This window comes from Oncorhynchus nerka, linkage group LG17 (genome assembly GCF_034236695.1).
Source record: "Oncorhynchus nerka isolate Pitt River linkage group LG17, Oner_Uvic_2.0, whole genome shotgun sequence".
Lineage (NCBI taxonomy): Eukaryota > Metazoa > Chordata > Actinopteri > Salmoniformes > Salmonidae > Oncorhynchus > Oncorhynchus nerka.
In genome coordinates this window covers 27,873,449-27,896,971 of record NC_088412.1, presented here as the reverse complement: position 1 = coordinate 27,896,971, position 23,523 = coordinate 27,873,449, and the positions used below count along the sequence as shown (strand labels likewise).

The 23,523-nt window shown below is 43.1% G+C and overlaps 1 protein-coding gene across 2 annotated transcripts in view; it reads right to left on the bottom strand.

The window, feature by feature from the left end:
• Positions 1-4,148: 4,148 nt before the first annotated feature.
• Positions 4,149-23,523, bottom strand: part of LOC115145005 (ELAV-like protein 4) — an 84,839-nt gene continuing 65,464 nt past the window's right edge. For both annotated transcript variants that reach the window (XM_029686199.2, XM_065003098.1), the window contains 3 exons: positions 23,049-23,274; positions 19,800-19,838; positions 4,149-8,129 (listed from right to left, as the gene is read on the bottom strand). In XM_029686199.2, the coding sequence (XP_029542059.1) occupies positions 7,802-8,129; positions 19,800-19,838; positions 23,049-23,274 (593 nt within the window). In that variant the 3' untranslated portion in view covers positions 4,149-7,801. The remainder of the gene's footprint in view (positions 8,130-19,799; positions 19,839-23,048; positions 23,275-23,523) is intronic.

Below are 23,523 nucleotides of genomic sequence, written 5' to 3'. Positions count from 1 at the left end.
CCTTGATTCTCTATGTCCCCTATCCTCCAGGCCGGCTCGGTCTTCCCCTCCTGCTCCGTGGCTCGACGACTCATTGCGAGCTCACAGAACAGGGCTCCGGGCAGCCGAGCGGAAATGGAGGAAAACTCGCCTCCCTGCGGACCTGGCATCCTTTCACTCCCTCCTCTCTACATTTTCCTCTTCTGTCTCTGCTGCTAAAGCCACTTTCTACCACTCTAAAGTCCAAGCATCTGCCTCTAACCCTAGGAAGCTCTTTGCCACCTTCTCCTCCCTCTTGAATCCTCCTCCCCCTCCCCCCCCTCCTCCCTCTCTGCAGATGACTTCGTCAACCATTTTGAAAAGAAAGTCGACGACATCCGATCCTCGTTTGCTAAGTCAAACGACACCGCTGGTTCTGCTCACACTGCCCTACCCTGTGCTCTGACCTCTTTCTCCCCTCTCTCTCCAGATGAAATCTCGCGTCTTGTGACGGCCGGCCGCCCAACAACCTGCCCGCTTGACCCTATTCCCTCCTCTCTTCTCCAGACCATTTCCGGAGACCTTCTCCCTTACCTCACCTCGCTCATCAACTCATCCCTGACCGCTGGCTACGTCCCTTCTGTCTTCAAGAGAATGAGAGTTGCACCCCTTCTGAAAAAACCTACACTCGATCCCTCCGATGTCAACAACTACAGACCAGTATCCCTTCTTTCTTTTCTCTCCAAAACTCTTGAACGTGCCGTCCTTGGCCAGCTCTCTCTCAGAATGACCTTCTTGATCCAAATCAGTCAGGTTTCAAGACTAGTCATTCAACTGAGACTGCTCTTCTCTGTATCACGGAGGCCCTCCGCACTGCTAAAGCTAACTCTCTCTCCTCTGCTCTCATCCTTCTAGACCTATCGGCTGCCTTCGATACTGTGAACCATCAGATCCTCCTCTCCACCCTCTCCGAGTTGGGCATCTCCGGCGCGGCCCACGCTTGGATTGCGTCCTACCTGACAGGTCGCTCCTACCAGGTGGCGTGGCGAGAATCTGTCTCCTCACCACGCGCTCTCACCACTGGCGTCCCCCAGGGCTCTGTTCTAGGCCCTCTCCTATTCTCGCTATACACCAAGTCACTTGGCTCTGTCATAACCTCACATGGTCTCTCCTATCATTGCTATGCAGACGACACACAATTAATCTTCTCCTTTCCCCCTTCTGATGACCAGGTGGCGAATCGCATCTCTGCATGTCTGGCAGACATATCAGTGTGGATGACGGATCACCACCTCAAGCTGAACCTCGGCAAGACGGAGCTGCTCTTCCTCCCGGGGAAGGACTGCCCGTTCCATGATCTCGCCATCACGGTTGACAACTCCATTGTGTCCTCCTCCCAGAGCGCTAAGAACCTTGGCGTGATCCTGGACAACACCCTGTCGTTCTCAACTAACATCAAGGCGGTGGCCCGTTCCTGTAGGTTCATGCTCTACAACATCCGCAGAGTACGACCCTGCCTCACACAGGAAGCAGCGCAGGTCCTAATCCAGGCACTTGTCATCTCCCGTCTGGATTACTGCAACTCGCTGTTGGCTGGGCTCCCTGCCTGTGCCATTAAACCCCTACAACTCATCCAGAACGCCGCAGCCCGTCTGGTGTTCAACCTTCCCAAGTTCTCTCACGTCACCCCGCTCCTCCACTCTCTCCACTGGCTTCCAGTTGAAGCTCGCATCCGCTACAAGACCATGGTGCTTGCCTACAGAGCTGTGAGGGGAACGGCACCTCAGTACCTCCAGGCTCTGATCAGGCCCTACACCCAAACAAGGGCACTGCGTTCATCCACCTCTGGCCTGCTCGCCTCCCTACCACTGAGGAAGTACAGTTCCCGCGCAGCCCAGTCAAAACTGTTCGCTGCTCTGGCCCCCCAATGGTGGAACAAACTCCCTCACGACGCCAGGACAGCGGAGTCAATCACCACCTTCCGGAGACACCTGAAACCCCACCTCTTTCAGGAATACCTAGGATAGGATAAAGTAATCCTTCTCACCCCCCTTAAAAGATTTAGATGCACTATTGTAAAGTGGCTGTTCCACTGGATGTCTTAAGGTGAACGCACCAATTTGTAAGTCGCTCTGGATAAGAGCGTCTGCTAAATGACTTAAATGTAAATGTAAATGTAATCAGTCTGAGTTCACCACCTTAGCTAGCTAAGTGGACTGTAGCTAGGTTTCTAGAAAATAACAACTATATATTTGCTAGCTACGGTATAATACTGACTATTGTGAACACTTTTAATCAAACTACTTCGTTCCCCTGCTCGTTTATTGTTGCACTGGTGAGTGAAAAAATGGCAAGAAAAATGCCCCTCTAGATTTCACTGCAAGTAGGCTAATTTTGGTATAATATGGTTGAATAGGCTTGTTCAAATTTACATTAGTGTTTCATTAGTTAACTAAGTTACTGACTAACTAGGCTAATTCTTATTCATGTTTTTGGTGTTGTTGCATTTCCAATGAAGAGAGTTAGATCACTAGAAAGTAGCATGCACTCAGACCAGAGCCCGTATTCACATTGCATTTCAGAGTCAAAGTACTGATTTTAGGATCAGATTGGCCTTTTATATCACAATGAAGGATTACATTGACAAGGGGGAGCTGGTCCTAGATCACGATTCCTACCCGGAAGACGCTTTGTGAATACGGGCGGTGGAGAAAGCTGTTGCTCAAAAAATCACAAGCTCTGTGTATTTGTCTGTTTAAATTGAAGTTATCACAGAAGTTAGTCCAAATTTGAAAACCAACACGACAAACATGATACGAAAAAGTTATTGTTTTGGAATCTTACAAAAAAAGGAACCTTTGGTGTTATAGAGCAGCCAAAGTGCATCGTTAGACATTTTGTTTGCCCTTCCTCTAACTAAACATAGAATCAGCATTTTTAGGCAAAGGTTTTTAAGAGCCACGTTACTAACGAAGACACTTGGAAACACCTTGGCCACTAAATGTACGTAGTAAGAAGGTTCTAACAATGATCTTAACAGTGTGAAGGCTCTGGGAAACGAGGCCCAGATTATTCCATCAGTAGGCTAAAGGCAGAGACTGAGGGCAGCTTTTAAGGGGACTCTAGAGCAGTGGACCAGAGTGACTCATGTTTTCAGAACCCGGCCTTGATGGGATTCCTGCCTCATTAAACCACTAACAACTGGAAAACACAAGGCTGGCTGGACAGCGCTGCTTACATCCATAATCTCCTCAGCAGCCATAATGGCCTTTGTTTTTATTTAAAAGATTATTGTTGCTGGAAAGTGGCATGGCCAGACTATCGCATTTAGGGCCCCGGGGCACCAACCTTTTTTTGGAAAACATCTATCTTACTATATTTCAACACATTTTGCCATGGTGCAGAGAAAAAACGACTGTTTATTAGCTCATCTCGTGCTTTTTTTCCACATTTTGCCATCAGGCAGAGAGAAAATGTGCAGTTTAAAACACATTTTCCTGCTATTCTATTTTTTCCCACATGAGACTAAGAGAACATTTAGCAGTTTTGAAGCGAATTCCCTGCAATTCTAAACATTTAACTATCATATGCTATCTGGGAGCCCGATCGGTTATCCAGCCCTGAAGGTTGAGCTATATTTCTGCAGTTTGTACATCAGTGTCAACAATGTGAGCTGTGATTTTATTTATTTTTTATTTCACCTTTATTTAACCAGGTAGGCAAGTTGAGAACAAGTACTCATTTACAATTGTGATCATCTCTGATGTTAAAATACTTTAGCAGGTATGCAGGGGTCACTATTATCTCACAAGTGCACTTCTCCACGTGCAACCTGACTGGGTATTATATAACTGTCTCAGACATTGAATTAATCCATTTATTTTATTACTATATCAATATACTGTATTTCATGGTATTCAAAATGCCAGGGTTTCGAGTGTTTGAGAAAGAGACAAAGCAGTCATGAATTATGATAGTGACATTTTATATTGAGCCGTGAATAATTCTCGATGAAATCTATATTGAAATAGATATTTTGTATAACCAAGGCAGGAGTTATGTGAAGCTTTACTGATACATCACTCTGGATCTGCAGGATCTAGCTTCTGATCGTACATGATTCTGCTTCTAAAAGGTGAGTGTGCAATTGATAATGTAATAACGCCATTTACGAGAAGAAACAACAAAGCTCTTCAACACCTCATTTTATTGTCCCAACATTCAAAAGTACAAATAATTCAAACACAACAGTTTTATGAGAAAAAAAAAAAACATTTACAGCAAGATTTTTATTTTGTTTCCAGTTTCAGAAATTACCTAAACTAGCAAGGATAACATGAAGTCATTCATCGCAGTAATTGGATTAAGAATACTAAGAATAACAGCAATAATAATAATAATAACAATAATCAATAATCGATAAGTGATAGCATAAGTAAGAGGGACCAGTAAGGCCCTGTGAACTTTTTTCTTATTTTTTGTCTTTAAAGATAGTTAATAGGTTTTCAGATAGTAAACAAACACATTTTAGGAGAAAATAAAAAATGACAAGAGCCTTGTTCCTCTCTTTACCTTCCCTCCTACACTACTGGCTGTTGATTTCCTATTGGCAGGCTGCCACTATAAGGCGCTACAGGGGATGGTGTGAGCCATAGGGGTTGGACATAGACCGAGGTGACACAGCCCCATGTTTCAAACACCCTTACAAACACAACACACACACACACACACACACACACACACACACACACACACACACACACACACACACACACACACACACACACACACACTCATACGCATGAACACACAGACGCACAAGAGGGTCTAGACAGAACACTAGCACACATCATAAGAGTTTAAAAGACATAGGAAATATGTTCACACATCAGAACGACATTCTACTGGGGTTGTTGCATAATTCAAGCTCCCAACAGCTCTGGAGCATGAAAAGGGGTCCGTTGGTGTTCTGAGGTCAGAACCGTATAGTGGTTGGATGATGTCAGATGGGCTGCCTAAGACGTGGTTATGAGAGAGTATGTATATGCATGTCAAAGTGTTTATAATGTCCCTACACCTCATGTTTTCTGGTTCAACAAAATCCAATTCAGTACTTCTGGAACCATTCCCGACCTTTACTTTTCAAAATATATATAATATTATAGTATATAAAATATAGAATGGGTACAATCCATGAAATACCTTCAGTCTTTTTAAATTGCAACAACTGCCATAAGTACAGTTAGTGTGCAATGTTCAAGATCTCTTTAAAGAGATGTTCTTATGTAACTTTCAAACATGACGATTCTCTAAAAATAAGTTTGACTCTTAGGTGAATTGACTGATTACTCAAGTGCAATGAATGACCCTCAAATACAATGGACATTTATTTGCTCATCAAATTCATGTGCCCGAGTTTCCAAAATTGGATGTTATAAAATGTTTGAAAACTGAAAACTATGCTTCAGACCCACATTTTTGCATAAAGTTTCATCACAAAGCGGTAGTGTGGAGGGAGGGTGCGGAGTGGCTTTAAAACGACACAAACTGATCACAGGTTATATTGAACCAGAACAACTGTTATAACATTCTATTAAGACTAAACTGTATTGAAAAAGATTTAAAGATTTTGTTTAACAAGACAAGAAAAAAGCAATAGCAAATTTAACTATCAACTAGGTTATGCATAGCGAGTAACTGTTTCTAGTAATAAGGGAAGAGCGTCACCAACCCTCTTGACATTTTTTTTAGTTTTCAACTTTTGGATTTTTTATATTGTAATTTTGATATATCGGTACAAAGCACAAACGTACTAAAAGTTCTCAGTGCAGTGGACTAACGGAAGAGCCTCTCCCCTAGTCGCTTGGTTCCCTTTTGCTCAGAAACGTCCTCCCTCCCTGTACCAGAATCACGTAAATACACAGACCGAACAAATAAATACCTAAATAAATAAATCATTAATAGAAATAAATAAATAGTTGAAGCAATGAAACAATCAATAAATAATGAATAAATACGTTATTTTATAAGCTTTGTTAAATTTCTTTTGCCGCGGTAGTTAACAAAAATGTAATCCAAAACGTTTTTTTCCCACAAGCGACATGACAACATATTAAACAGGATTCCTCACGAGTTTTCTAAATAACTGAACCATCACTTCATAAAGTTGTCATATGAAAAAGACAAGCTAAAACAAAAAACAGTGACAACTCATATAGATATAGATATTGTAAAACAAATGTAGACTATATATTATCTATTTGTACACAACAAATAAAGACACCGTTGTAATAGATCCTTTGAGGAAACAAATATCTAGACTAACATAACTAGCTAATTATTATAGAATTTTGACAATGCTTCACACTCAGCAAGTAACCTAAAAGTCAGCAAGCCAAAGAAAACTGTTTTAAGTGATTCTTACATGGCCCAAAGTCCATCATCTGGTTTTTCAGCAAGGAATAATCTAACCAGATGGGGCCAACAATAAAAATAAAAAAGAACAGCAGCTCAATTCAATGTCAGCATCAAAGTATTTTTTTCCTCTAAACAACACATAGAACAACAAACTTGGATATTTAAGATACGTGAATCATGTAATATAGCACCTACTGTTGATCGCTAAAGGACGTTCTTTTCGAATTCTACAAAATGATAGCAAAGAAATCAATAGATAATGTAGGTTTTCTAAATGGATAGATGTGTATATAGTCATTACTGATATCCCATAGACTGACAAAAAGAAAACAAGTGGACAATGCTTCTTGCTTTGGGCTCCGGACTGTGAGGATGGTTAGGCCTTGAAAGACCCCTCTCCCTTCCCTTTTGGGTATCGCTGTTGAATAATTACGCACTATGAAAAATTACGAAGATCATCTGCCTCAATTTGCATCCCATGACAAAACCTTCCATCTACAAAATCATCGCCAATCAATTTCTCCTAAAAACAAACAATCTTTGATCCTAAAAAGTACCACTGCAGAACGAACAAGACAAGGTGGCGCACATCCCTCCCCCCACCCTCTAATTAGCCAGTCAAAATATTTTTCTATTTTTTCAAATCCAGATTCTTGTAAAAATTCTTCAATAATTCTTATTTTAATTATCATATTATAAAAATAGATTTTCTTCTTTATTTTTTATTTTTCTAAATGCATTTTCAAGCAAAGAGATTTTCTCTTTGGCAATTGTGTTTTTTAAATCACTTAACGTGTCACCAGGAAAGCTAACCCATCCCCTCCCTCTCCCGATCTCCCAAACCCCAGTGAGGAAAGACATGTTTTGTTTGCAATACAAAACATTTTTTTTTTAAATAATTTTTTTCTGCATCAGAGAAAACAGGATTGTGTAATCCCTTAGAATTTATAGGGGTTTTTAATATACACAACAAATGAATGAATGGTCACCAATTTAAAAAAGAGCCCCCTCCCTTCTTCTGTCAGGGAGGCATAATTCTAACGACAGTGGATCCGGATTTAAAAAAGAAAGAAATCCTGAATCAAGAACAAGAAAGTTCAATCTAAAAAGGATATTCTCTTCTTTGAAATAAGGGGACTGGTTTTGCTACTGTTTACATAGAAGAGAAAATCATTTAACAATCACAAGAACAGAAAGGATATACAACAGGAATCCTGTATTATCACAGGGATTCCCAAATTATGGATATTTTTATCTTTCATTTTGTAATACTTAGGCAACATTGGCTTATAGGTCCAAAGCTATATTATAAGCCGTTTCTAGTTCTTTTTTGTTTGTTTGTTTGCTGTGTTCCTGTTGGAGAGTTGCTGTGTTGGGCGACTATAAGGGTGATGGTGGTGACAGGGGATTTGGAGAGAGGAGGGGTTCAGGACTTGTGGGTCTTGTTGGTCTTGAATGAGACTTGCAAGACGCGGTCGCCCAACCGGTACCCATTAAGACTGGCGATGGCCATAGCCGCCTCGTCGTAGTTCGTCATGGTGACGAAGCCGAAGCCCTTGCACTTGTTGGTGTTGAAGTCGCGGATGACCTTGACGTTGTTGACCGCTCCGAAGGGGCCAAACAGCTGCCACAGGACGCTCTCGTCAGAGTCTGGAGACAGGTTGTAGACAAAGATGCACCAGCCAGTTCCTGTGTGGCCAGGGATGTTCATGCCCACCAGGCTAGTCATGCTGTCAATGGTGATAGGAGAAAACCTGCACCACAAGATAGACAGGGAGAGAGATAGGGAGGGAGATAAAGAGCACAATGTTAAGTGAAACAAATGTCAAATTGAGAGAAATAGGAAACCCACTGCGTGTGCATGGATTTGCAAGCTCTGAGCTTGTAGGACAAGCCATTTCCCTATACACTCAAGTTCCCCTCCAAGTGTCCAAAGTGAAACCAAACTCAAGCATCTACTGTATTGGTTTTAAGTCTTTATAACTACCTCCAACCAGCCCTCAGTACATACAGTGCCAACCAACAGCTCTAGCCTTCCTATCCATCCAACATGTATTATTACCAGTGTTACCCAGTGCACAATGCACTGTGGGTATGTCTGTCTGTGTACAGTATCCTCCTGCTAGACTATCTCCCCTCTATCGCTCCTCGCTATTGACTGAGCGGCTTCTTCTCAAGGCTGACTGCTCTGCGGGGGCCTGCTGGGAAATGTCTCCAGCAGCAGCATACGAGGGAGAGAGGCACAAGGGAAGCTTTTCTCCTTCTGTCTCCCTGAGTGCCTCTATTGGGAACTAAATTGCAGGAACTTGCTGAATTAAAACATTTTTCAATTCATCAGATATTGAGTATGCAACCAAGTAAATCTGCTCTTATTCGCCCTGTAATCTTCTCCCTTTTTGCAATACAGAGATTTGAATGCTCCGTTGACTTCACTTACTGCCTTTCTGCTTAAAGGAAATTGCCACTTTAAATAAAAGTTCAATTGTATAAAAGGTTAATTTCTTATGCCACCTCTGTAGGAATGACTATAAGCATTATTGGGTATGCTTTAATTGAGATTTCCGCTTTACTGCAGCTGCCTCAGAGAAGCCTCCTCCTTATTCAGGAAGGAGAAAACCAAATGGAAAATGGAAGCCCTTTACAGCCCAGTACCAGTAGCAATACGAACAAAGTGTATTCCATCCACCAACACTGCAGTCATATGTTTTGGGGTGGATGAGGATGACAGTGATCATAGTCTTGTATTGGCAAGAATCAGTACTACATGAGCTTTAACATCTTTGCCATCACAATATTCTGTTTGGTATTGTTTGTGTCTCATTACAGTCACTATATCTACTGGTCTCCTGAGTGGTGCAGCGGTCTAAGGCACTGCATCTCAGTGCTTGAGGTGTCACTACAGACACCCTAGTTCAATTCCAGGCTGTATCACAACTGGCTGTGATTGGGTGTCCCATAGGGTGGTGCACAATTGGCCCAGTGTTGTCTGGGCTTGGCCGGTCATTATCTTGTAAATAAGAATTTGATCATAACTGCCAAGTTAAATAAACGTAAAATAATATATATATTTTTAAAATCCATCACCCTGTGTCAAATGAATATTTTTAACAGCAAGTCTTCCCTTCACTAGAGGTCTTAAAACATACAGTTATGAATATAACCACTGTTCCCTGAAGGAGGGAACGGGGTATAACATACCTATGGGCAGTCAACAACAAATCATACTCACCTGAAAACTGAAATCATGCCCAACTGGCCAATGGATGCCAAGCCCGCCCTCAGAAACCCCGCCTTCCTGGCTATAATACAGGGGCCCGCATTAGTTTCCTCAATTCAGTAACGCTCTTTAGTGATCCCAAACCCCATGACGGCGTGATTCCAAAATACAGTAGCAGTCAAAAGTTTGGACACAACTACTCATTCCAGGGGTTTTCTTTATTTTTTACTATTTTCTACATTGTAGAATAATAGTGAAGAGTCAATGATGCTTTACCCTGGTCTCCTAAAATGTATTTTGGCTCGCATGTCATACTACAGGCTATAGAGACAAAAACCGTACCTGTACCATTACACTGGGTCCACTTAGTGTCAGACTTGGTATCAGGACGTTTTCATGTTGGTGTAGAGTCTACACTGCCAGTAAAAGGAGTCACATTACTACTAGGGAACTATATTGCTGGTGGTAACGTCACTCTTGTGTTAGAAGTAGTAGACAACCCAGAAATCAAAACTGCAGATGATAAATTGGTTCAAGCATTTCCACGTTTTCCCTGCTTGTGTGTTAATGAGGGTACAATCTCGCAAGCTGGGAGATGTGGGGGATTTGTAGAGTTCCATTTTTGAGAATGTTGAGGTAGAAGACAATGCACCGAGTATTCCTGCTGCAAGGCCGACAGTTTTTACCCCCGTAAAAACTAAGGCAAAGGAAAGCGAAATCGCGTCCCAATTACATGTTATTCTTTTGTCTGTCACCCCCAAGAAGGTGATTGAATGTCAAAAAGGAGACACCAGTCTTCACAAATGTGTTTTGCATCGGTAATTTCCACTGAGGAAGCTAAAACTAAGGAGACTGCCTACTTTATTTTTGCAGGAGTTTGAATGCATAAATGGGCAGCTCATGACACCATTAATGACTGGAGTGAAGTGTGTCAAGTGGTTGTTCCTACACCGTTCTGACAGCATATGCTCTCACTCGCAATGACCAGGCGCGGTCCGGATATTTGGGGATCACGAAGACTTATAACCGGGTACTTCAACATTTTTTCTGGCCAGGTTTGAAGTCAGACTTGGTCCAATTTTGCAAAACATGTCATGTATGTCAACTCACTGGGAAAGTGATTCAAACAGTTCCTCGTGCGCCGCTCTGCCCGATTCCTGTGGTGGGGGAACCGTTTGAATGAGTGATAATCAATGGTGTAGGCCCGTTTCCGAAAACCAGGTCAGTTAACCAGTTCTTACTAACAATAATGTGCAGTGCTACTCGATACCCAGAGGCTATCCCTCTCAGTACTATAACGGCTAAGACTGTGGTGAAGGCACTAGTGAAGTTCTTCTCTATGTTTGGACTCCCTAAAGTGATCCAAACTGATCAGGGAACCAACTTTATGTCATAACTGTTCTCAAATGTGTTAAAGACACTGTGTATTTCCCATCAGTATCATCCGGAGAGTCAAGGGGCCCTCGAACGCTGGCCTCAGATGCTAAAGGCTATGCTATGCAAGTATTGCATGGATACCAGTACCAATTGGCATGAGGGCGTGCCCTTTGTCCTATTTGCTATCAGGGAAACTATACAAGAGTCCTTAGGGTTCAGCCCTGCGGACCTTGTGTTTGGACACACCCCACAGAGTCCGCTAAAAGTTTTTAAGGAGCATATACTATCTCCTAAACCCAGTAGCGTCGCTAAAAATGTGTTGGATTATGTCAGTAAGATGCGGGAGAGGCTCTACGCCGCATGTGCGTTAGCCCAAAAGTCTCTCTCCTCGTCTCAAAAGCGAATGAAATGACATTATGACATTATGGCCGTTCTTTTGAACCAGGGGATCAAGTCTTAGTTTTGTTGCCAATCCATGGCTCATCGCTGTATAGTTTTCTCAATGTGTTTCATGAAGTTCCAAGTCGCACGTCCATCTTGGAACATGACGTGGATGTGGGGAGCTGTCACGCCCTGGTCGTAATATATTGTGTTTGTCTTCATTTATTTGGTCAGGCCAGGGTGTGACATGGGTTTATTGTGGTGTGTTTTGTCTTGGGGTTTTGTGGGGTGTTGGGTGTGTGGCTATCTAGCAAAGTCTATGGCTGTCTGGAGTGGTTCTCAATCAGAGGCAGGTGTGTATCGTTGTCTTTGATTGGGAACCATATTTAGGCAGCCATATTCTTTGAGTGTTTTGTTGGGTGATTGTTCCTGTCTTTGTGTTTTCACCAGATAGTTTCATGTATAGTTTTTTCCTTCATTAAAATATCATGAATCATCATCACGCTGCATTTTGGTCCGACTCTCCTTCTCCACAAGAAAGCCGTTACAGGAGCGCTGCTCCTATATGTCAGCATCCGTACCGGGTTAATGTGAAGAAAAGGGAAGTAATGAAAAGTGAGGTAGCTTATTTATTACAGAATGACATGGCAAAACCCAGTAACAGCTCCTGGAGTTCCCCATGTATTCTTGTTCATAAGTCTGACGGCACGTCCTGCTTATGTATGGACTATCATCGCGTAAATGCAGTTACAAAGACGGATTATTTTCCATTACCTCACTTAGATGACTGCATTGATAGAATTGGTTCTGCTGCTTACGTTAGTAAGTCATATTTGCTAAAAGGTTATTGGCAGGTGCCTCTGACCTCTCGAGCTTCTGACATCTCGCCTTTCGTTACGCCTGATAACTTCGTACAATACACTGATGCCCTTTGGAATGTGTAATGCACCTGCTACTTTTCAACTCCTAGTTAACATTGTGTTCGCGGATGTGCCAAATTCTACTGCTTACCTTGACGATGTTGTGATTCATTCGTCTACTTGGTCTGATCATCTCGCCACCTTGAAAAGTGTGTTTCAGCGGTTGGAGAATGCTTATTTAACCCTCAATTTGGCCAAGTGAGAGTTTGGGAAGGCTACTGTGACTTACTTAGGGAAGCAGGTGGGATGAGGTAATGTGCGCCCAGTAACTGACAAACTGGAAGCAATTGTTACTTTTCCTACACCCACGACTCGCTGCCAGTTGAGCAGATTCCTGGGGATGGTAGGGTACTATCGTATATTCTGTAAGAATTTTTCGGCGGTAGTAGCTCCCGTTACATCTCTGCTTAGTCCCAAAGTACCATATAAGTGGTCCCAGGACTGTAACTATGCTTTTGAGTCTGACAAAGCGCTACTTTGTAGTGCCCAAGTGCTTGCTGACTCCTTAATAAACCTTAATAAATTGGACGTAGATGCTAGTATAGTGGGGGTGGGTGTGGTTCTCTTGCAGGAAGATGAAGAGGGAATGGATTGGCCCGTCAGTTTCTTCTCCCGTAAGTTCAACTCGTGTCCGTCAAAGTACTCCACTATTGAACAAGAGACGCTGGCTTTATTGCTAGCCTTACAGTTCTTTGAGGTATATGTGGGCTCCAGTGCCTTGCCTGTACTGGTCTTCACAGACTATACAGACTATTTCACAGACTATTTTTGAAGCAAATGTACAATCAGTACCGCCGACTTATGCGGTGGGCTCTGATTGTACAAGGATACAATGTAAAGATTCATTATGTGAAGGGTTCGACGAATGTGGTTGATGACGCTGTATCATGGGTTTAGTAACTGGGGATGCGTGTTGGGTTTGCAAACTTACAGTTTGCAGGTTTTGGGGTGGGCGTGTTACGTTCCCCAGTTTCTGTGTTGTTGTGGGTTTGTATGTATGTGTATGTATTTCAGGAAATGGCTTCCTGGATTCCCCCAAGCAGCTGATTGGAAGGCCCCATTGCAGATTGGAGCTGACCCCGCCCTCTCGTCAGGGAACCCCGCCCTCTGACCCCGCCCTCTCGTACAGCTGTCTGCAATTATGACTCCTTCTCCAGCTGTATAAAAGCCTGTGTTTTTGCTCAGAGAGAGCTTCTTGGTATGTCCTCTGTTGGTTGTTGCTCAGATAGAGCTTCTTGGATGTCCTGTGTTGGTTGTTGCTCAGAGACAGGTTTTGTTAAGCATTTTGTAGCTGCTACTTCTGAGGTATGTGGGTGTCAATAGGATGCAGTGTTTTTGATTATTGAAATTGTTTTGTATTATTCTTCCATTTCTTCCCAGGGGGGAAGGGGAAGGAACCTTGGGAGTGCTTAGGCAAGAGGCCTGCGGGCAGACATATACCCGTAGTATATACTATGTCTATGCACACTAGGTAAGACCTGGGCAGACCATCCCCTGTATTTTGGTTAGTGTGCCAGGTGGTGCTAGTTAGGTAAGTTGTGGATAGGTAGGAGATGGGGCTCTTTAACTTTAACTTTCTTTGCTTTAGTTCCATTCAGCCCATTTTCCCAAAAAATACTGTGTGAAGGAATAAATTCCCTGTTTCAGTCATCCTTACCCGCACCTACAGTCACAGACATCCTTACCCGCACCTACAGTCACAGATAGCGGCCAAAGAGAGAGACCACGTTTCCACCGCCTGCTGATGTACGCCAGCGCCATCCTGATGTCCAACCTTACCAACACATGTTGTCCCTCCAACATCGGAAGGGAATGCCTCAGCAATAGCAAAACAGTCAGTAGGTCTTGGTAATTGATATGTAGCGCCCTTTGCGCTGTTAACCAAATCCCGCTTTCCAAGTAGCCCACACACAGCCCTCCCCATCCCAGTAAGGATGCGTCTGTCATGTTCACCCTGCGGGACACTGCCCAGCCCATGAGAACCCACTGCAAACAGTAGTCACGGGTGACAGTAGTCACAATGCCCTTAGGCACGACGGGAATACCTTGAGAAACCGATGTGGCGAGATGTGTCCAGACGCGTAGCAATCACCCAGTTCTGAAAGAGACACATAAACAGAAGTCCCAGAGGCACCAAAGCTATCACAGAGGCCATCAGACCCAATAACCACAGGCACAAGCGAAAAGGCACAGAGTGCACCAGTTGAAACTGTGCCAGACAGAGCCGGAATGCGATCCTCTTCTGTTGGGACAAAAACTTTTCTTGTTATCCACTATGAACCCCAGAGACTGAATATGGGAAACCAGTGTGGCAGTGTGGAGCTCCACATATTCCCTCGACTCCACTACGATCAGCCAATCGTCCAGATTAGGCCAATACTCTGATCCCCTGGCACCACAAGGGCTCAGAGTATTGGTGCGGGGTGAGCACAAAAGGCAGGACCAGAAACTCTTAGACTACACCCTCGAAATTAAACATCAGAAACGTTCTGTGGAGAGGATGTATAGCCACATGAAAATATGCATCCTTCAGATTAGAGGTTGACCGATTAATCGGAATGGCCGATTAATTAGGGACGATTTCAAGTTTTCATAACAATTGGAAATCGGTATTTTTGGACAACAATTTGGCCAATTTTTTATAAAAAAATGTTTTTAAAACACCTTTATTTAATCTTTATTTAACTAGGCAAGTCAGTTAAGAACACATTCTTATTTTCAATGATGGCCTAGGAACGGTGGGTTAACTACCTTGTTCAGGGGCAGAACGACATATTTTTACCTTGTCAGCTCGGGGATTCAATCTTGCCTGCCACCTGCCTCTCATTGCACTCCACGAGGAGCCTGCCTGTTACGCGAATGCAGTAAGCCAAGGTAAGTTACTAGCTAGCATTAAACTTATCTTATAAAAAACAATCAATCATAATCACTAGTTAACTACACATGGTTGATGATATTAATAGTTTATCTAGCGTGTGCATATAATCGATGCGGTGCGTATTCACGAAAAAGGACTGTCTTTGCTCGAATGTGTACCTAACCATAAACATCAATGCCTTTCTTAAAATCAATACACAGAAGTATATATTTTTAAACCTGCATATTTAGCTAAAAGAAATCCAGGTTAGCAGGCAATATTAACCAGGTGAAATTGTGTCACTTCTCAGGGTATATGCAACAGTTTGGGTCGCCTAATTTGCCAGAATTTTACGTAATTATGACAAAACATTGAAGGTTGTGCAATGTAACAGGAATATTTAGACTTATGGATGCCACCCGTTAGATAAAATACGGAATGGTTCCGTATTTCACTGAAAGAATAAACGTCTTGTTTTCGAGATGATAGTTTCCGGATTCGACCATATTAATGACGTAAGGCTCGTATTTCCGTGTGTTATTATGTTATAATTAATTCTATGATTTGATAGAGCAGTCTGACTGAGCGATGGTAGGCACCAGCAGGCTAGTAAGCATTCATTCAAACAGCACTTTTGTGCGTTTTGCCAGCAGCTCTTTGCTGTGCTTCAAGCCCATCAACTCCCGAGATTAGGCTGGTGTAACCCATGTGAAATGGCTGGATAGTTAGCGGGGTGCGCACTAATAACGTTTCAAACGTCACTCGCTCTGAGACTTGGAGTAGTTATTCCCCTTGCTCTGCATGGGTAACGCTGCTTCGAGGGTGGCTGTTGTCGATGTGTTCCTGGTTCGAGCCCAGGAAGGGGCGAGGAGAGGGACGTAAGCTATACTGTTACACTGGCAATACTAAAGTGCCTATAAGAACATCCAATAATCAAAGGTATATGATATACAAATGCTATAGAGAGAAATTGTCATATAATTACTATAATAACTACAACCTAAAACTTCTTACCTGGGAATATTGAAAACTCATGTTAAAAGGAACCACTAGCTTTCATATGTTCACCTGTTCTGAGCAAGGAACTTAGACGTTAACTTTCTTACATGGCACATATTGCACTTTTACTTTCTTCTCCAACACTTTGTTTTTGCATTATTTAAACCAAATTGAACATGTTTCATTATTTATTTGAGGCTAAATTGATTTTATTGATGTATTATATTAAGTTAAAATAAGTGTTAATTCAGTATTGTTGTAATTGTCATTATTACAAATACATTTTTTTTTTAATCGGCCAATGAATCGGTTTCGGCTTTTTTTGGGGGTCCTCCAATAATCGGTATCGGCGGTGAAAAATCATAATCGGTCGACCTCTACTTCAGATCTATGGACGTGAACCAATCGCAGGGATGCGCCGACTGCGAAGTGTGAGCATGAAACCTTGTCCAGGATGGGACGCCATGTTCCATTGCTCTTGGGAACTAAAAAGCACCGGCTGTACCAACCACTCTGTACTTCTGACACAGGGACCAGCCGAAAAGCCTGCTTTGAACAAGGTCCTAGCGCCTCAAGACAGGCGCTAGAACTTTGGGGACCATTGACGTAATGACGCCACGAAAAGGAGGAGGATGCAAAGCCTTGTGACCAATTTCAAAGACCGGGCTGCTACACCCTCAGCCTGGGACATTGTGTCCAGCTGATCCGCTGAGAACTGGCGCTGTTAATTCGGAAGCACCTGCTAGGATTTTCCCCCTTGTTAACCTCTGGAGCTAAGTAACTCGCCAGCTTTCAATCCATTGGTGGTGTTTAAATGAGACCCGCCTCCTCTATACCCTCTACATTTCATAACTTGGTAGCACCAGTCTGGCTGAATGAGGGGAATCCCAGGTCGCCTTTAAATCATCAGCAAAATCTTTAAACAGGGGTAAGCAACACTTCACCGCTGCAGGGACAGGAAGTAAATACCTCACCCCAAACCTGGAGGAACTCTGGTGCGGGGGAGAAGATGGCAAATCCACCCCCAGGTGATTTGCCGCTCGACGACACATCTACATCAAAGGTGGATTAACCACCAATGGTTCACTCTCCCTGCCGAATCCAATGGCTTTAGGCTGCCCCGGACTGATATCATCCGATTTGCACTCTGAAAACCCTCCAAAGCCAACCAGGGATATTATATCATCCCCGGAATCTGGACTCTGACCACTGCCAGAGAAGCCGGAATGAGCCTAACTCGGCTTAAATGTCACCCCAGTAAACTCAGACCACCGCTGCTACTCTCTCCTGACCTCAGACAACCACATTCCAGAGATCGCTTCACCAGCAGCCCCAATTTTTCTCACAAAGTCAGCTCGACGGCCAATGGAAGTTGAACCCAGCCGGAGACAATAGTCACATGAACTGATCCGAGCCAAAGCCTCCTGAGCGTGTTTTCACCCCAGGCAAACAGGACAGCACTCGTGAGTATCTTTCATTTTCATTGTGAAACCACATGCCCTACGGAAAGATCAGAGGTCCAAACTCGGATGGTTAGCCTTTTTGAACGTACTCTTACCAACGGCCATCTTACTCAAGCAAGGAAGCACTGGGTTCACAAGCAGAGCAGAAAATCGTGTTTTTTTTAGCAAACACAAATCCTACCCAAGCAAGGAAGCATTAGCTACACAAGCAGAGCAGAAAGTAGTCCGCTTTTAGCAAACAGAAAAACCAAGACTCAAGACTTGCACCATCTATTGGGACGAGTACTCTCTCCCCACTAACAGACACCTAAGTCAGAGCCGAGTCTCGTAGTCTTCATGTGCTTGAAAAGTTTCTAAATTGCGTGACACGTTCTTCCTTCAAGCGAGCTGAAGAGGAAAGAATTGAGGAAATGAATGCGAGCCCTGGTATTATAGCCAGGAAGGTGGGGTTTCCATGGGTGGTCTCAACATCCATTGGCCCGTTGGGCGTAATTTCTGTTTTCTTCAGGTGAATTTGGTTGGTCGTTGGTTCCACATAGTATGTTATACCGAGTGACAGACTGAAAGGGAACTTCTAGTCACTTCAAGGCCTTTTTTAACACATTCTATTCTGATTTCTTTGTCTGGGAGAAATAACACCTTCATGGTCATTTGGATGTTAATGCAGGCATGTGTGAGGGTGAGAGACAAGCAGGCTGGCTAACAGAGCCACAGAGGAGACTACAGTAGTGTCTACCAGGGCAAATACAAACACACTGTGTTGATCTTCTATAGAGGAGTTGCATAGCAACAAGGAGGCTGACCTGCAGTGATCCCACCCTCCCCTAGCTCCCACCTCCACCTTGTACTGTTCACTTCTAAAATACACTGACTACTACTACTACACTTGCCTTTGTTCATTAATCACCACTTCAAACCATGTGCTTAGCAGGCAAGAGGCTATTCTCAAGGCATGGCTTGTTGGATTTCTGTATTCCAAACACTACTGCTTTGACAGTTTGTACATATTCAATAGTTTTTGCCTTGGTGCTGTGTTGTTGAACCAGCAGGCACTGCAGCATATTAGTAAATATCATAAATGTTTTCTCTTATTTTTGTGTTAATTTTCTTGGTCAGATAATTTGCACCCCCCTTCAACTGAATTAATTGTTTCCTGCCCCCGTACAAATAGTGCTGCGTCGCCCAAGGAATGCTAGACAGATGAGTTGCTGCCTGGGACATTGACGGAGAGCTAGGTGTTAAAGATGATTTCTCATGCATCATTCTGTCACTGTGTTATAGTTGAGCCTTCGCTCCCTGATTCTGCCGAGCAGAAATGAATGCTTATCACTATTATGGAAACCGAGGAATTCAGGGGATTAGCCCTCATCACAGAACAAGCCTTTTAATCATTCCATTTAAAAATGGAAAAAAGAAAATGCTGCTTTTTTTCATGCTACATCTGGGATCACAGCCTTTTCAAAGGAACTCACTGATTACTGTAACATGCAACAAAATGTCATCAGCTGATATCATGTCTCAGAGCCGCTTCACTTTATGTAACATCAACAGTAGCAGAAGCAAAAGATATGAGCAAAAGGAGGTGATCAGAAGTCGAACTGGCTTCAGTGAAACAGCGTTTCCTGCAGGGATCCAGGTGTCTCTAGCCTTGCCCCCTACTGACCCCTGACCCCTTAACCCCAACACCCATCACTACTTGTGCCTGATGTTATAACCTATTGTAATACTAATACAAGTATTATTACAAAAATGGTGGCAAAATCCTATTGAATTGGTTGGTTTGATACTGTGAATCTGATTCACAGCTTTAAAATGAGATGATTCTAAACTGAGCTTGATCCCAATGTAACATATAGATCTGGACAGAGGTTAGGCTAGAGTACCTGAATCCGGTAGAAAACAACACCTGAAAACAAGAGCTACACACAAGAGAACAGAAATATACACATAAACTATCCAAAGCATCGAAACGTAAAAGTCAGCAATCATCATACAAAGCAAATTGAACATTAGAAAACAAAATACCATTGTTTTCCTTTTGGACTAGTGGTTGGTGGATTCAAATTAAACAAGGCTAAAGAAAACCAAAAACATCAAGGCAGAATAACCTTGAACTGAATCGAATGCAAGTGACTTCCAAAAATGAAGAAAACAAGAGATAAATAATTTTGTCAACATGGACATCTGGCATTCAGTGAAGTTTTAATTACCTCTTTACGCCATAGGCCATATTAAGCAAATTGTCCAGCCTGTAAAGAGAAGGAGGGTTCTGGGGTTAATGCCAGGCAGATGGTCGACTCACTCAATGGAACTAATGCTACATCCCTGCCTCAATCAAAGAAGAAAGCCATCCAGAGATGGGCCATTACACTGAGGAGCCACACCAGTCAGGGTTGGTGTCATTCACACAGTAACTAAGTAGCAGGCTAGCTAGCAATAGTACTGTACAGCGCTATCACAAGAGGTCACTCTGACGCCCAATCAGCCAGCACAATGAGACCCATTTTCACACTCCACACATTCTTATGCTGCATGTGGCTTTCAGAGTGGTTCCACTGTACATCTCTGCTGTTGTGTTGAGGTCAAATAATTGATAAGTGCTTTATAATTGTGGGTTAAGCCATAGTACTTACGTCAAAGAAAATTTAGAAATCTTGTCTTTCTCATTCAATTCAATGTCGATCCTGAGTCTAGACAGCATAATGAAAGAATGATTCTTTTCATTATTATTCCATTTGGCCTTAAGGTACTTTGCCATTATGTTTGTAATTTTCAAGAAGTTTGTGAGACAAATGTAATATATATTATAGTACTAAATAGAAGCCTACAATAATAATTCAAAAATCAAGACATGCCCCCTTCTCCAGAGTTCTGTCAGTGTAATGGTCATTTTGTGAGAGATAGTCAAGGTTTTAAGACAGGAAGATGACAGGAATAAAGTTGCATAGTAAAACAATAACTGACCAAAAGTAACTAACTGAGCAAAACATTTTGTTTCCTGTTGACGCCTTTCCATGTGGAAAGGTTATGACGTTTCATATGGGATGGTGTGTGTTAAGCCCAAATCAAACTAAACGTTTATTGTTTTTATGCACGTGAACATGCTGGAATTAGAATGCACGGTAGTGAAGGATAGAAAACAGGAGGTCCGCGTGTGAGCGTCAACAGCATCATAGAGCGTCAAATTAGAAAGCAGGTCTATTTTTCTCGTGTCAACGCAGCTACGCAAAGCAATGCTGGTAAAATTATCGGATAAATTGCCAGAAAGTAGGCATTGTTACGTCTGGAATTGTGACATGTATAGATAAAACGTGTCTATTTATTGTTGATAATAATACTGCCAGTGCCAATAATACATATTTGAAAACAATAATGTTATGCCTAGATGTGTTGATTTCGATCACAGGCATATAGACTAGGCAGGCTACAGCTAGGAAACTCCAGGAACTCCGATTTCAAGAGAGAATACTGTTAGTAGAAAGAACGAGACTAGCTAAATTCTTTATAAACATTTGTGAGCTAACATAACAATTGTTTAGAGCAGGCAGGTACAGTGGCTCCCGTAGGACATATAAGGTGAGTCAAAGGAACACAACAATAATTCACAAGGGCTACATAGCGAACTTAATAAATAAACTGTTTATTATGGATTCTTATGACAATTAAGTTGGCATACGCTCTGCACTGAATGTGAATTGACACTCTTCACTCTTTAAAAAAATCTGTGTTTTACCCCCTTTTCTTCCCAATTTCGTGATATCCAATTGGTAGTTAGTCTTGTCCCATCGCTGCAACTCCCGTACGGACTCAGGAGAGGCGATGGCCGCACCAATGTGTCGGAATGCGCCCGGCCCGCCACAGGAGTTGCTAGAGCGTGATGGGACAAGGACATCCCAGCCGGGCCAAACCCTCCCCTAACCCGGACGACGCTGGGCCAATTGTCCGAACCAGGATCTGTAGTGACACAGCTTGCACTGCGATGCAGTGCCCTAGACCGCCACTCAGGAGGCCCTACTCTTGTGTGCAAATTTGGACGCCGTTGACGGCGTCTCTCCGTGTGATTTGGGTTTTAGTCAGTGCTGCTAGCTGGCTGGGAGGAACAATCAGACTGGTCATGCAGACGGATAGTCACTGTGCTCAGTGGGCCAAGGATGGAAGCCCCTCAGCCACATAAATCAGAGGCTTTTTGGATGCGGCCTACTTGGCCACTCAATAACCTTCATGTGTCACATGGGTCTGCATTGTCTCATGTCTTATTAAGCCCTTCAGCCTAATGGAAGGGTTGGGAACTTGGGGCCATTCTAAAGTACTTCTCCCCTTCAAAACACACAGTCTGTCTGTGCTACAGGTCATCAGTGGGCAGAGATGCCGTCTGTGAACCTGACAAAAAAAATCTAAACAAAGCACAAAAATATGTTGACTCATTAAGGCAGCAATTAGGCCATTATGTGGGCTGGGACTGAGCAATCTGCTTTGTGGGTAAATGAGTCAATTGGACTGGAAGCTCTAAGGAGGCGCTTCAGGACGCTGTGCTGGAGACATCTGCTGGGCTGCTGCTGCAAAAACCAACCTGCCTTGGATGCCAGCTTTTCACACTGCCTCTCCAAGCCCTCAGCACACAATAGGGCCTTTGTGCTGTTTCTCAATGCATGTAAATGAGAAAGGTCCATTTAAAAAATCTGTTCAGTTAAAACCTGCTCATACCTTAGATATAATAAGCATAATTTACTTATTACTGTAATTATTAATGTGGAGAATCAGTAATAACTGAAACTGTTTCTCTTTTCTTTTGTTTGCTTCTTAGAGGAGGACCAGAAAAACAGGCCTTACATTTAATGGTGGAAAATGGCCGACTTTGACAGGATAGGTGATGCACTTTCTGAGGTTGTGGGTTAGGTTAAGTCCTGTGGCTGTTGGTTGTAATAGTGAGGTCTTTGTATATTACAGGCAGCTAGCTAGCTCCTGATCGCCTGATTGCTCAGACTTTGTTGGTCTTACTTACCAAAATCTGAAATACATTTTTCGTTCAGGTCATAATTTGAATTTTCTCATTGTGATTATCATGGGGTATATTTTATTTGGGAATGAACCGTGGGTGGTAAGAGGGGATAACCGTTTGTTTCATTATGGAATAAGGAGAGTGATCTGATGAGGTGATGTGATGGAGACATTGTGAACGACAGAACCCCACTGTCTCTTGTGAACAGTTCTACTCTGATATGTGTGGAGCTTCAGGAAACCCACTCTTTTGGAACAGAAATGCATTCTTGTTTGAATGCACCAAGAATCAGAGATCACATTGGTGATTGATGACTCAAAAGGTTGTTGATCGTTGCAATTAGACATAAAAATCCCATACTCAACTTTACAGTACATATTATATTCTCTCTGAACCAATAACCCAATGGCTGAACCTGACCATGACCTCCCGACCCTTGTTGTGAGCCCCAGGTGTTTACCTGAACCTCTGGGCCTGGTGGTGGAGGGGGCCTGGGTACCGGCGGTTGGGTGACTGGTACAGCTGGGACAGAAGGGCTTGGCTGGTCTTCTGGCTGGGGTTGTTGGCGAACTTGACGGTGATGGGCTCGGCAGCTCCAGAGGGTTTCTGTCCATTCAGCCCCTTGATGGCCTCCTCAGCCTCTATCCTCTTATCAAAGCGAATGAATCCCACACCCCGCGAACCACCTGTGGGGCCAACACATCACAAACAGGAGGGGCGTCCTTTTACTTCACGTGGTTCCGGTTAGATCACACACATCTACACATACATACTGTACATCTCACAGCCCATGTTCTCTGTTTCATACATGGTACAGAGAGGATATCTGTCTTTTTAGTCATGTATAAAGCAATGTTTAGGGGATACAATGAGTTGGAAATGATTTGTTTTCCATTCTGGGAGGGATTGCGTTCTGGGTTACTTAAAGAACACAG